Source organism: Tinamus guttatus, unplaced genomic scaffold (assembly GCF_059628265.1).
Source record: "Tinamus guttatus ecotype Peru unplaced genomic scaffold, ASM5962826v1 Tinamus_guttatus_pri_ptg000093l, whole genome shotgun sequence".
Lineage (NCBI taxonomy): Eukaryota > Metazoa > Chordata > Aves > Tinamiformes > Tinamidae > Tinamus > Tinamus guttatus.
In genome coordinates this window covers 661,717-675,799 of record NW_028288627.1, presented here as the reverse complement: position 1 = coordinate 675,799, position 14,083 = coordinate 661,717, and the positions used below count along the sequence as shown (strand labels likewise).

The window sequence follows — 14,083 nt, the reverse complement described above, 5'->3', positions numbered from 1 at the left end:
TGGCCGCCCGTGCCGCCGCGCTCCCCCCGCCCGCCGGGCGCAGCTGGGGCGCAGCTGGAGGCGGGCGCGCGCGCGGTCTCTTTAAGGCAGGTCCCGGGATTTGGGGAAGGAAGTGACGGGCGGGCGGGGAGAGTCGGAGGGGCGGCCGGCGCTGGATGCCCGGCGGCGGGCGGGCGAGCGGCGCCCCGGCGGGCCGGGGGCGGCTGCGGGGCCGGCGATGCGCGGCCCGCGGCGGCGGCTGCCGGCGCTGCCCGCGCTGCTCTGGCTGGCGCTGGCGGCGCGGGCCGAGCTGCGGGTGCGGGTGCGCCTGCCCGGCGGGCAGGTGGCCGAGGAGAGCCTGCACGCCGACAGCGGCGCCGACTGCATCAGCCTGGAGCTGCGCGAGCCCGACGGCGCCCTCGTCACCCTCACGGCCGACTTCAGGCAGGTAGGGCCCGCCGCGAGCATCCCCGGGCGCCCTGCGCTGCCCTCCCGCCGTGTGCCCCGGAGCTGCTGCTGTTGCGCTTCTCTACGGGCTCCCGCGTGGGGATCTTGGCCCCCTCGGCGCCCCACAGGGCTGGACGGGTGGGACTGGACTCCTGCTCCGGGCAGGACTCCGGAGGCAAACGCTTTGTGGGGCAAAGGACGGTCCCTCTGCAGCTGGCCACCGCGGCACCATTTGGGAGCCTGAGGAGAGCCTCGGTGGGGGGTGCGGAAGGCAGATTTATAAGAATCGAGGCGTCTTTTGTGTGCGTGGAGGCACAGTCTGCGGGGAGCACTGCTGGGGGCTTTGTTTGCGGTCCGCACGCAGCTCCCCGCTGCCCGAGCACACTGCTACACCTGTAAGCTGGGCTGTCTCTGCAGTGCACCTACGTGGTGGCAGTCCTGCACAGCCTGCCCCGGGCCCAGACGACCCTTGCGGACTTGGCTGGAGTAGCCTAGCTCTGAGTGCAGGGTCCACAGCCGCTAGGTGCAGCACAGACGTGACAAACCAGCGAGGGTGGGAGAACTCAAGGTCCTGACTCCTGGATGAGAGTGTTCATTCTGTGTGCTGAGCACATCTGTTTTTCTGATGCAAATGGAATACAGTTAGTTCCTCAGATGGCTTTCTGCTCCCTTTGGGGACACATTGCACAGAGCTCCTAGTGCAGGAGGTGTTTTTACTGACATCTCTGGGACTGGCAGCAGCCCTCCTGCAAGGGCAGCCTTTCCTTGCAGCTCTTCCAGGCCTGGTGGGCAAAAAGTGGCCTGTCCGCAGGGACATGCATCTGAGTTGAGCCAGAGGTCCTACACTTTCCATCGGGAGACAGGAGCTTCTGGGACAGCTTGGTGCTTTTCAGTGTGTGCCACAGCAAGCTGGACACAGTGAACTTTCAGTTGCACAGGGAAGTGCTCCTCTGCCATGTGGGTGGCAGGGCAATCATTATCTTGTTCCAGCTTTCCTCTGGGGCTGTTTGCTCAGGTGGACTTTGGTTTGCCACAACAGGAAACTCAAACCCACAGACAGGATGGTATCGTGTCCCAGCCTGTCGTGAACCTTGGAGCCTTCCTCTGGGGACTGTTTTGGTGCCTCTTCCCCCTTCTGATATACTCGTTGGGTCCCATGTCCTTGCAGCCTCTAGGACGGCTCTCCTGGAGGCTGCAGTTCAAGTCCACCCCTTCCTGAGATGCTAGCAGAAGCTGTATTTTTTGAGATTAGTGTGTGCTGTGTACTCCAGCACACATGCAGAAAAATGGTCCCATAATTCCTGTTTTTTTTTTTTTTTTTTTTTTTTTTTTTTTAAAAAAAAAAGACCAAATTCCAAGAAGACAGGAAATAACGGGAAAGTTTGAGGTGGGGGGAGGGCTTCTAAGCCTGCGTATTGCTAAATTGCATACCATGGCATGATCCTGACCACTGGAAATCCAAGCACTTCACAGATCCGCTAGGTAGACCCCTTGGGAGCCTGGGCATCAGTTGGTGACTTCTCTTGTCCTGACCTGTTGATTCTTCCAGCACTTTTCACTCCAGCTCTTCTTGTCTACAAACCCAGCATAGTATGAGCAGCCCTTCACGTGTTCCTGTCGTCTTATAACTGCGCTGCTTTTGGGGACGGCTTTCCTTAAAGAAAAGGAAGCTTTGCGTTAAACCCTTAGCTCCATGCATGCCCTCATATCCTGATGGGAATGCGTGAGGAGACAGTCCTGGGAAGGCTTTACAAGGAGCCATTCCTAGCCTTCATTTCACATACGGCTGGGCTGCTGGCTCTTTTTGTTTCACATCTGTGCTGGAATACAGCTCAAGAAAAATACAGCAACGTAAAGAGCTGAGGAGATGAGTTTGCGGTGCTGTGAGTAATGATGTGAGCAGGCGGCTGCCTGGCCAGGGTTCCCCTTCTGACCTGCTCTCCTGGCTGCGCACAGGCATTTCCCTGCTCTGCTCCGGTGCTCATCTAACATTACACAACTTCTTCTCTCCAGAGAAAGGTCTCGAGGCTCTGAGCATTTGGAAAAGCAGCTGGGGTTGCTGATCTGGGTTTCCAAAGCTGGATCGTATGGTCATGCAGTGGCCAGGATGCTGGGTTTCTGTGCAAATGATTATTCTATTTCTCTGGCTTAAAATGCAGGGGTTTAGTCCAAAGGCTTTTTTTTTTTTCCTCCTTTCTGTCCTCTCTCTCCATTTTCTTTGCTGACAAGGAGCTACTGCTAGACCATGGGTTGGAGAGGAAAGGAGATCCAGCAGTAGTGAGATGATGGTTAAGTTCTCTGCTCTGGCACTGACAGAAGTTGAACTGGGCTTGAATAAAGCTTAGGACTTTACACACAGGAGGAATTTTCCTTTCTCTTACACCCTTACCTGACTATCACCAGCGAGCTGAACCTGAAGGTGTGTTACAAGCCCACTCGGTGTACCCTATATTGTTTGCTCTCTGCTCACTGTACATATGCATATCAGACTCCAGAGGCTATGTGAGATAGGTGTGCTGGGTCCAGGGAATGCCTCTTCCCAAGGTAAAAGCTGTCATAGCTGCTTTCTGGAGCAGCGTCTGGGCTGCAATATACGTAGGGACCACAGTGTAACTAAAATAGAGCCCAAACTGGGATGTAATTCTTTCTGGGCTGTGCAGTAGTGAAGTCCATTGCTTTTGTTGCAGACTGAAAGAATGTGATGACACGTCTGTCGCTGTGCAATACTGTCAGGCACAAAATGCATCGCAGGAAGGGGTGAGGGGGGAGAAGAACCATAAATGTTATGTCTCATTTAAGTAGCACAGTCTCCTCAGTTGTTAAACAGTGGCCTGAAAAACAAGTGGGTGGTTTTAGTCCAAGGTCAGTACAAAGATATTGGAAAGTTTTTCTCCTTTTGATTACTGGAAAAGTTGTGTTGGAAATGCAGGGGAGAAGATATGGCTGCTGGTCTTTTAACACTTGCATTGCCACTCTGTTCAGCTTACCTTGCTAATAAGGCTGAAGTTATTTGATAGTCCGGGTTAGTATTTTGAGGCCTTATGAGGTCCCCCATGTTAGGTGCTAAATGATCAAAGAACATAGGAAAACATTTGCCCAAGGATATTACCTGTGAAATTCTGAAAGCAGCCTTTATTTCCACTGTAGAGATGCCAGAAATAGAAAAGGAAGGTTATTTGGCACCCTTCTTCAGGAATGGGCCTTCCTAATCAAGGTGATAAGCTATGATCTGAAGAGGTTCTCCAAGTCTGTCACTTCCCAGCAGTGCTGTTCTGCAAGCAGCCCATGCTCTGCCACAGTGAGGTGGCTTGGGGTGACCCTTTCTCCATGCTGTGAACTAAAGACAGCGGGTATACCTGTGCAAGCAGCCTCCTTGGAAAGTAGATATCCAGGCAAATGGTGTTTCAGGGCTTCTCAAACCTTGCCAGCAGTGCTAAAAGACTCTCTCCTGGAACAGATGACACCAGTTCCCCGGGAGTTACTGTGAGATAATAGGAATCTTTTTAACTCTCTCCCTAGGAGAGATTACACAATTCGGGAGAGAGAAGCAAGCATGCTGTGAATGGAGAGTGAAGCTCTCCACAGGTCTCCTCAGTGGCGTTAAATATTAGAAAATTTAATGCTGTATTATTCAGGCATGCATTTGCTAGGGATCTGGCTTTGTTTGGGAGGACAGAAGGGATGGGGTGTATTCATTAGAATATCACGGACTTTGTTACCCTGTGGTGGAGTGAGCCAGCTAAAAATGCTGTTTTTTAACTAAGCTAATCCCTCAAGTGTTGGTAAGTGGCAGTTGTACCATATGCAAAGGTAGTGCCACGGCCTGCAGAGCTGTGCGTAGGCCTCAAGGGCAGAATGGCCTTGCCAGCCACAGCAACCCTATGCTTGCTCCACAGCCCTGGGCAGTTCACTTAGGTAGGATCCAGTTTCAAATGCAGCTTCTGACAGTTGCTTTTTGGCATGCCTCGGTTTGTAGGTGCTGAGCTTGAAGATGCTTAACGAGAGGATGATGTGCCAAGTATCTCAGAGCCCTGTGGAGGGCTGGGGGTTCTCCCAGCCTCTTGCTATGACTGGGCAAAAGAGGAGGCTAAGAGGCTGTGTGCTGAAATGGTTTTGGTCGAGCTATATCTATTAGGAGAGACACTAGAAAAGAATTCTCTCCACAGTACAACTCAGCCAGCTGGACCCCCAGTGTGGATGCAGTAATACATGCTCTGTGAGTATTGTACAAGCAGAACAGCTTCCTGGTTGACTGTAGCCATTCCCCCAGAGGGGATACAGGCAGACCAGCGTGGCAGCCAAAGCTGGTGACAGCATGAGGAAGTGGGCCCATGAGTGCCAGAGCAAGAGTGCTCCAAACAGCTGCTTCACTTTGCACATACCCCCTTACTCTGAGCACGCAAGCAGCAGATAAGATGAAAGTGGGTCCCACAGCAGCATGGATGTTCTTGGGAGAGAAACTTGGCAGGAAAGCTCTGTGAGTTGAGGGTAGGAAGGCACTGAAACAATTTATTTCCTTGGGAACTGCTCCACTTCACACAGTACGAAGTTGAGAGACTGGGCTCAGATCTAGACCACACAGATGTAGAAGTCTCCACTGAGTAAAGCCTAGGAATGGAAGCTGTACTGTTCTTGCACCCCAGAGAGCAGTCCCTGGAGTAGCTGGCTGAGGACAACATGAGGATTGAGAACGCTGGGTGACTTCTCTGCTCCTTGGTGCAGGCAAGCGCTTTGCTGAAAGCCCCTTGGGTAGGTAAGGGCAGACTGGGCTCATCGGAGCTCTGGGCATTGAGTTTCTTTTTCCCATCAGGAAAGAAGGGCTGCTGTCTCCATGCTCCGAAAGCTAAGGCTGTGGTTACCTGCAGTGTCGTGACTAGAGTGTGGCTGTAGAACTGGTTGTTGTCTATTACGCCAAGAATCATGTTGTCCAAACCTAAACAATAGCTGTAACTGTATCTGCCGCATAAGCACAGGTCAGGGCCAAGGCTTCTCAACGCCCCCGTGATGAGTTCACCTGAGAGTCCCCGCGTTGCAAAGGCAATGTGCTGTTGGGACTTGTTCTCTGCTGGGAAATTTTGCAGAAACCCAGAATTAAAGGTGCCTTCCGCTGCCTTGGCTGGATACACACCTTGGTGCTGATTCATTCTGCCCCTCCTGGTGGGAAAGAGGCGAGGTGGCTAGAGGTGGAAAGCCGGAGAAAATTGGATGGCTCTTCCCATGCAAGAAACATGACAGATTGCCGATGGGACAAGCTTAGCTTCCTGTTCCACTTGTGGTTGCACAGCCAGAGCAGGGAAAAGCGGGAAGGGCTGGGCAAGACTTGGAGGAAGATGGGTGAAAACAGGCTGTGAAAAAGATGAGACATTTCTATCTTAGCGGAGAGTATTTGCTGCAGGTTCTTGTCTTTGGGAAGAGTGGGACAGTGTGTGGCACAGTTACAGGCTAGCCAGCATGTACAGTAAGGGCTGGAGCAAGGCTTTGCTCCATCATGGAAGCTTCACCAAGGTTCCTGGTGAATCCCAAGCACAGAATCTCTCTAGGTTTGCAGACTCTGATGACAGCAGCTCCGCCCAGGTGGCCTTGTGTGCAGAGACGTCAGCAGGGCTGGTGGAGCTGACTGGTGGAGCGGTGACCTCAGATAAAGATCTGTAGTTTAACGTACTGGTGGAGGCAGTCAGGCATGGAGGCTTTCTGGTTCAGCTCAGGGGCCTGTGGCAGGGAGATTCTCTGCCAGATTCCCCTCTGCTTGCTCTTTCTCCATTCATACCTCCCTTTCCCCATCTTTCTCTCACTCCCTCCATCCCCTTCCAAAGAGCTGTCCCAGTGAAGATGTTTGCAGGCATCTGTGAGGGGTGCACGGGCTAAGCCTATAAATCAGCAAGCACACAGAGGTAGGTGGATAAATATTTAGATTAGCCGAGCAGTAGCACTAGGTCACTCACTGGTGAAATGGGACCAGGTAATACAGTAAGGTGCTCCGAGGGAAATGACAAGTACGGCACTGCTTGCAATCTGCTGCATGTAGCTGAGTGTGGTTGTGCCTTTTTTTTTTTTTTTTTCCTGGTGCAAAACATGACAGTCCATATTTGCTTTCCTCTTTGTTAGACTCAACTCTTGACTGTGTAAAGCAAAACACAATTAAATCCAATAAGTTGAAAAATATGGCAAAGTTGGCCATTGGTTTTGATCTACTCCCCCTTGGGTCTTGCTTTTTGGGGGAGCTCAGAGCAGACCGCCTTCAATAGAAAGTGGCAGGGATACGTAGTTGCGAATGAGGCTTTTCCCAGCAGTGCCCATGTCTGGGTGGGAGTTCTCCTCGTGAGAGTTGTCAAAAATCAATAAACCAGCAGTAATTTCACTAGCACTTTTTGGTAACTGTGGCATCTGAGCTGGATTTGGAGATGTGTTAGAATGCCTGTCAGAAGCTCTATATGAAGATGCCAGAATTATTGACCACAGCAGAAAAGACGGTCAGCTGCAGCTGATCATAATGGCTTCCTTCTGGCCTTAGCAATTTATGATTTTCATTTCTGTTCCACATGCTGTTGAGTCCAGAAATTAGCAATTTGTTTGCCAGAATAGCAGTTGTTTGGAAGCAAGTGAGGGAAAGCAGCAGAGGGAAATTGGGACTGCTGGCCCTAAGTAATGCATAGAGATAATGGTTACATGAGATTTGTTAATGGAGATAGGTGCAGGTTTTGCCTGTGCACAATCCCGTCTTGCTAAAAGCTCACTGGTGAGCTGAGGACTTTTGCTGTAATAAAGACGTGTGATATTTTTAGTTGATGGTGGATGGAAGCTGTGACCAGCTGCCCTGAGAGGGCTTCAATTACAACTCAAAGATAGAAACCTGCAGGAGTAAAATGGGCCTCATGTGGTATGTAACGTGGATTCGGATATGGTTTCAGCCGCTTTGGTCCCTCTGCCTAGCTCTTCCTAGGAGGGACAGCCTCCATTCCCAGTCGTCCTGGTACTGTGCCACAGTGGGGTTTCTGGACTGTGTCTGTGCTTCCCTTTCTTCCGTTCTGCCCTCATCCTTTAGCCTGTGCTTATCACTTTTCCAGCCCTCTCCCCTTTGCCTTTTGGTCCCACATTGGCCCCTAGCAGGATGAGCCATGTTGCAGTAACAGGAAGAGCAATAACCCTGTTATTAACCCTGATAACAACATTCTCTCTGATACGGGGGGAACATGCGTACTTTGGCTGCTGCATTGACATGTTTTACTCCTTTAGGCATTTGAAAGTGAAACACTAAAAGACAGTTTCCCTGGGGAAGTGGAATTGGGTTTTAGATTTCCCCTTCCCTTGCAGGTCACTGCAGCCTGACTGAGTGAAACGTTGCACCGAGCCCTGCTCAACTAGGGGCTCCAGGCCTTTCTCCTGGAGGGGTGTGTGGCCACAGCAGGATGTTTACTGAATGAAGGGCAGCAAAAAAGAAGCAGCCTTTGAGCAGAGTCTACACATGTGGCAGCTTTCCCTGTGTTGAGAGGAGAACCCCAAGTGGTTGATTTGATGAAGAGCATCTCCTCTTGGAAGAGGACAAGACTCCTGAGACTTGCATCCTCTCTTGTAGAGGACAGACAACTGCCAGCTATTTTTGGGAGCCATGGATATGGGATGTGTATTGGCACAGGACAGCTTTCTGTCCCTGACACAGTGGGATTGCAAAAACCTTTACTCCTTTACAGACAGCAGTAATTAGGCTGTGAGGTTGGGTGGGATTGAACCTGGGACTACACTTCTTGGTTCAAATAGCAGAAGTATGAAACCTTTGAATTTGTTCTTTTAGATGGAGCTGTTCTCTGTGACCTGAAGCCTGTTCACCGATGCCAGAAATCTAGGACTTAAATGCAGTGATTTTTTTTTTTTTCCCCAGGAGGTGAAGATATTTCGTGCCTTAATCTTAGGGGAGCTGGAGAGGGGCCAGAGTCAATTCCAAGCGCTCTGCTTCGTCACGCGGCTTCACCGCAACGAGATCATCCCCAGCGAGTCTATGGCCAAGCTGCGGCAGGTAAGATGCAGCCTGGCAGCTGGCCTCAGTGCAAGCTCCATCTTCCAGTCTATCCATGGACTGGAATGCTGTCCTCCCTGTATACCCTTCCCAGGCAGCTGCTCAATTGCTCAGCCCAAAAGCTGGGCCAGCTTTTGATCACCCCTGCTGCTTAAGGGATTTAGTATTAAGTTAATTTCATTAATAATAATGATCAGGATCCACTAATAAGCTAGATGGAAGTAGGATTTAGTTCAGACTAGGCAGTGTTAAGTGGGAAGTGGATGCCTGGGGCAATCACCATAAAAAACCCCCCTAAAGATTACTTAATGAGGCAAGTACTAATCTGGCACCAGCCATCAGGACAAAGCCTTGATAAATGAGCACGGGCAAATCAGTTATCAGTTCAGAATTGCCAAGAAGTTGTGTAAGTGCCTTCTGTACAAATAGGATGCAGGTGCATTTTCTCGGGAATTTGCACACCTTCTTACATTGGCATGAAGTCATGGTATCCTGTGTGGGATAATTTGTTGCAATGAGGATTCAGATTTTTGTGTTTTTTATCCTTTCTAGAAAAACCCCAGGACAGTGCGGCAGGCCGAGGAGGTTCGGGGCCTGGAACATCTCCGCATGGACGTAGCTGTCAACTTCAGCAAAGGTGCCCAACTGAGCTCTCACATTCACAATGTCTGTGCAGAGGCCAAAGAAGCCATTTACACTCGAGAGGAAGATGTGAAATTTTGGCTGGAAAAAGGTACTAGTTCCTTTATGCTTGGTGGGATCTCTCCTGTTGGGCTACAGGTGATCTGCACAGATCCCTTGGTGTTGTCTTTCAGCAGCAGCACCCTGAACAACATCTCTGTGCTTCTTCCCCCAGGGGTGGATGGCTCCATGTTCGAGGTCCTGCCTCAGACTTCAGACCTCCCTGACCTGCAGCGCTGCAAGCTGTGCACAGACCGCTGGAAACCCTGCATCTGCAGCTACTCGCTCAGCATCGAGTGGTACCCGTGCATGCTCAAGTACTGCAAGACTCGGGATGCTGGGGGCAAGGTTTCTTCTTATAAGTGCGGCATCCGCAGCTGTCAGAAGGGCTACACCTTTGATTACTATGTGCCGCAGAAGCAGCTGTGCCTGTGGGACGAGGAGACCTAGCAGTGCCGGGTCAGGCCTTTTCAAGGGGCAGTTTATTTGCCTTCTGCCCCCCCTTTTATGATTCTAAGGGGCATCCTGGAGTTGGCCGCTCCAAAGAAGGAATATGTTCTGCAGAGGTGCCTTGTACGAGGAGAGCTTTGTGTGTGCCTTTCCTTCTGGCCCCCTGCAAACCCTCTCCCCACCTAACACTGCCTCATACTGTGATAAGCAGCTTTAGCTCACTGCGTGTTAATGCTCTCCTGACAGCTGCCAGGAGAGGCTGCCTCCTGGAAGGAGTGAGACGTTTCTGGGAGAAAGGACTGGAAGGGGCTGTGTTTTGCCCTGCTCTAGACTTAGCACATGTGAAGGGGGGCAGCTCTGATAACAGGCATCAGCCTTGAAGCACCCTAGGGGTGGTCAGGGTAGAGAAAGAAGTGGTCTTGACAACCTGAGTTGTCAAACATTCCTAACGCCGAAGAAGCCCCTTCACTGATTTTTGCCACCTCCTGGTGATGTAACAGCAATTCCCAATGGGAAAATAGCTAATTTATGGGACCATATACTCAAATAACAAAGGTACGAAACTTACCCAAAGCAAGAGCCTGCCCATAGCTTTTTCTAATATCTGGATGTTATATCCTTCCTGTGGCTAGAAGTTAGAATAGAGGGATATATCCCAGCAATTACTTATACACCTAAAGGGCTGTTGAATAAGGCTCCATCTAAAACCCTGTGTAGACTAGTTAAGGCCCAACTTTTTGTGTTGGTTCAATGACTCTCCCACTAAGAAAGAAATGTGCAGAAATTGATGGGTGCCATCATAATGTTATGGTTGTGAGCAGGGGGAGGACAATCCCAGGTGAGGTTTGCACCGTTCTTTGGAGGATCAAGATGTTGGTCTGCCTGGCTTAGAGCAGAGGACCAAGGGCCAGGGCTCCTCAGGTTTATGTGCTACTCTGCCAGCTACTCACAGTAAGCTCTTAGGTATTGTACTGCTTTGCTGTGCCTTGGTTTCCCTTACATATAAAACAGCGATGACCCTGATGCTGACCTTGGCTCTGTTAAACACCTGGAGGGCACCAGCCCAAGAGTGCTCCTGGCTTACTGTCCAGTTCCTGTGTCCTCTTTCATTCGGGTCAGAACAGCCCGCAAGGTGACAGAAAGGCTGCTGGGGTCATTTTGAACCCTGGTACCTTGTGGTGAAAAGCCCTCACTGTGTGCCTTTTTGCCTAAAATTCAGGATATTTTTTGACAAAAAAAAAAAAACCCAAATCTTACATTTGGTCACAACTATTTTTGTACTGATCTCATGGGGGGAGGGTGGGGGGAAAAGGGAAAGGTATTTTAATATTGTGACATGAAGTAAAACACACTTGAATAGTTTTTTTCTAAAGCAAATTATTTATCATTTGTAAGGTAAATAAACTGATTTTTTTAAAAGCATCCCTTACCTCAAAGACTCTTTGTCATAATCTCAGTGCCATCCAATTGATTGGGCTCTTGGTTAAGAGTTGTTTTCTTATGGGTAGATCTTGAGCTTGTCCCCAGGACACCAGAGACAGGTATAGGGAGAAGATGAGGGGAGGGAAGCATCCTGCTGTTCAGAATGACCCCAGCTCTCATCCATGTATTCCTTGATCTCAAGAATACCTGGCCCCTTGATAGAGGGCAATTTCAGCTGGTCCGAAGCAAGTGTGGAAGCTCTGAGCCCCAGGCCCAGGGAGAAGAGAGGCTGGCAAGGGGAATGGAGAGTGCTCCAGGGAACGGGCAGCGGGGCGCCTCCTTCTCTCCCCCAGGCTCCTGTGAGGCTACACTGTTCACTTGTGCAGCTGCAGTTGGTGTCTGAAGGCTTGTCTGAGCAGCAGCCTCAGTGAAATGTCCCCTCTGTATCCCTCTGCTGCTCTAACTGAGGAGGGATGACATCTTCAGCCCTTTTGGGCAATTCAAAGCTCTGCAGGAAGATATGTGGAGTGCTGATTCCCCCTAGTGAGGTGAATGCAGAGATGAGGACTCCTGCAACCTCTGTCCTCCTGTGTTTGAGCTTCCAGAGCAACTCCCTCTTCTCAGAGTGATTTTTGAAGGGGTTTTTCAGTACATAGTCCACACTTTGAGTACAATGGTCTCTGCTGGCTTGTCTCCTGCCTCCTGTTAGCCCCAGTTAAGTTCAGCTGTGAGCAATGAAGGAGGGGAGCTGCAGGGGGCCTGTGAGACCTTCTCTCAGGACCCCCTGAGTAGCCTTTTTTTTTTTTGCTAGTTGTTTCCTGCCTGGGCTGCTAGGAGGGTCATGAGAGCTGCTGGGAGCATTTGGATATTGTTCCAGATGGCTGGGTGCACTTACTGTGTGACAGTGAGGCTCTGGGCTCCTGCACCCCTTACAAGGGGACAGAGTACCTCCTTGACTAGAGTATTAAGGCATAAGAGTATAAGAGTATGTGCCAAGCAAGCGAAGTAATGATGGGCAGTATATGCTGAGTTCCACTCAGTAGTGGTTTCTGGGTTTGCAGGGTGCACTCCAGCAGTGCTGGCTTTGGAGGGGCCAGGGCATGTCCCCACGGTGTGCTCAGTTGTAGCCCCACTGAGCTACCTGCACTGAGAGGGAGCTGGTGCCCCTGCTTTCCCAAAGCTTTCCCAAACCTGGCCTGAGGCTCGCCTGGGCCATGGCAAGGTCCCTAGCAGCACGTTGCATTTCCGGAGCTGCTGCAGTGCAGATTTCCCATCCTCCACAAGTGGGTGCTGCTGGATCGTGTCCGTGCTCCAAGAGAGAAATGCTGGTAAGGTCCCCAGGGGAAAGCACTTGTGGTAGAGCTTTCTGCAGGCTGGAAAAGACAGTGAAGGTGATGCACGGCTCCAGGATTGAGGGGTGTGTGTGTTTCACACACTAATTTACAGCTAGGTATCTTAATCCCTGAAAGATCTCATTATCTCCCCGTCCTTGCCAGAAAGGAACTGCACTGCAGTACATTTGCCTTTCCAAGGGAAAAATCCTTTTTGATGCACTTAAACAATACCCTTGTAAAGCAGCTGTTGCAGGTGGAGACAAGGGGGACTTCTTGGCAGAGGAGGATGCTGCAGCAAGCCAGGAGAGCTCATGTAAATCCCTGCTGTTAGCAAAAGCAGTAGGGGATTTTGTAACGTCTTTCCGCAGTCTGTGCTTGCAGGGCCCTTCTGAAAGGCCATGCTCCATAAATTAAGCTCTATCTGCAGAGATTGTCTTCCTCCAAGAGGGGAATAAACTGGTAGCAATAGCAGAGTAATAGTCACATATAATGAGGATGAGAGTAGATGGGTCATTAATTGATGCCCTTGGGGGAAAAAAGAAAAACAATTAGCTGACCTTTGGCAGCAGCATACCTGCTGGCATCCAGGACAGATCGCCTCTTGGCAGGGTTAAAGCAATCTGCCTTTGCCTGGAAAAGATGGTCTTATTTCTACAGCAGAAAGGACTGCTGCTCCTTCGATACTTCGCCTGTATTTTCTTCCAGCCAGTGGCAGCGGTGTTTCAGGTAGGTTAGGAGGTGCAGTCTCTCCTGTTTGTATGAACGGTGCTAAAGCCCAGGGCACCCTGATGAAAGGCTTTTCTCTCACAGCAAACTGCTGAATCCTTCTTGTTATTTTTCTTTCCATTCCATTTTTTTTCTCCTGTTGCATTGATCACAAAATGCTAGTCCAAAAAAGCAGATCTCACCAGCTCTGGTACAGGCCTGGGCTCACCTGAGGATCCCCAATTGCCTTTCGGAGGCACTTGCAGGGCCAGGAGAGGGCAGTGCATCCCTGTCTATGTGCCAGGACAGCCTCCTGGATGGAGGATGCAGGATGTCCAGGGGATCCCTGTCCAGCACGGGTCCAGACCCTGGAAGTCAGGTACAGGCCATATATTTCTGCAGCAAGGGAAGAACACCAGGGAGCTGAAGGGGTGGTATTAAGTGAAATAACCAGCCACCACGAACTGATGAACAGCATGAGCTGATTCGGAGCACGGGAGGCTCCCGTTGCCCCTCAGCCTTGCCAAGGCCTTTGGCGCCCGGTTGTGCCCCAGAGGCCCTTTGGGCCGGGCAGAAGCCAGCACTGAATCCCCATGCCTGACGCAGGGAGGACGCCTGACCACGTCATCCTTCGATGTGGGGAAAACCCAGGCATGCTGAAGCTGCTAGGGGAGAGCACAGCAGCTGCCCCGGTGTGCCCACATTCAGCCTGGGCTCTGCCAGGCATCAGTGGCAGGAGGCCAGCTCCCGGAGCAGCTCGAAACAGGATATCTGTGCAAACCTCCCCGTGTCCTCTGCTTCCTGGAGTGCCTCTGAAATCTCCCTTTCCTTCCCCATCCCACAGACGTCCGTGTGACCCCAAGCATTCTTGGGAACTTCCCCTCCTCTCTGCTTTCCCCCTCCACTTTCCTCCTCCTGTTCCTGGGTAGACCTTCTCTTCACACATCCACCCTTTCTTTGCAGCACATCTCCCTCTCTGGAGGATTTCCTTTCTGACCGTGGAAGCCAAGAGCAAGCACTTCAAGGCCATAACACCAGACTGGGTTGGAGGTTA

At 51.0% G+C, this 14,083-nt stretch overlaps 1 protein-coding gene across 1 annotated transcript; it reads left to right on the top strand.

Annotated features, from left to right (window-relative positions):
* Positions 1-217: 217 nt before the first annotated feature.
* Positions 218-10,990, top strand: OAF (out at first homolog). Its single transcript, XM_088520595.1, has 4 exons — positions 218-427; positions 8,303-8,437; positions 8,990-9,170; positions 9,294-10,990. The coding sequence occupies exons 1-4, from the start codon at positions 218-220 to the stop codon at positions 9,566-9,568; spliced, it is 801 nt and encodes a 266-aa protein (XP_088376721.1). The 3' UTR covers positions 9,569-10,990.
* Positions 10,991-14,083: the final 3,093 nt, after the last annotated feature.

Excerpts from the sequence above, each read along its gene's own strand:
- OAF (XM_088520595.1), top strand. The coding sequence starts at position 218 with ATGCGCGGCCCGCGGCGGCGGCTGCCGGCGCTGCCCGCGCTGCTCTGG. Across the intron at positions 428-8,302 it reads TCACGGCCGACTTCAGGCAG|GAGGTGAAGATATTTCGTGC; the intron begins GTAGGGCCCGCC and ends TTTTTTCCCCAG. Across the intron at positions 9,171-9,293 it reads GAAATTTTGGCTGGAAAAAG|GGGTGGATGGCTCCATGTTC; the intron begins GTACTAGTTCCT and ends TTCTTCCCCCAG.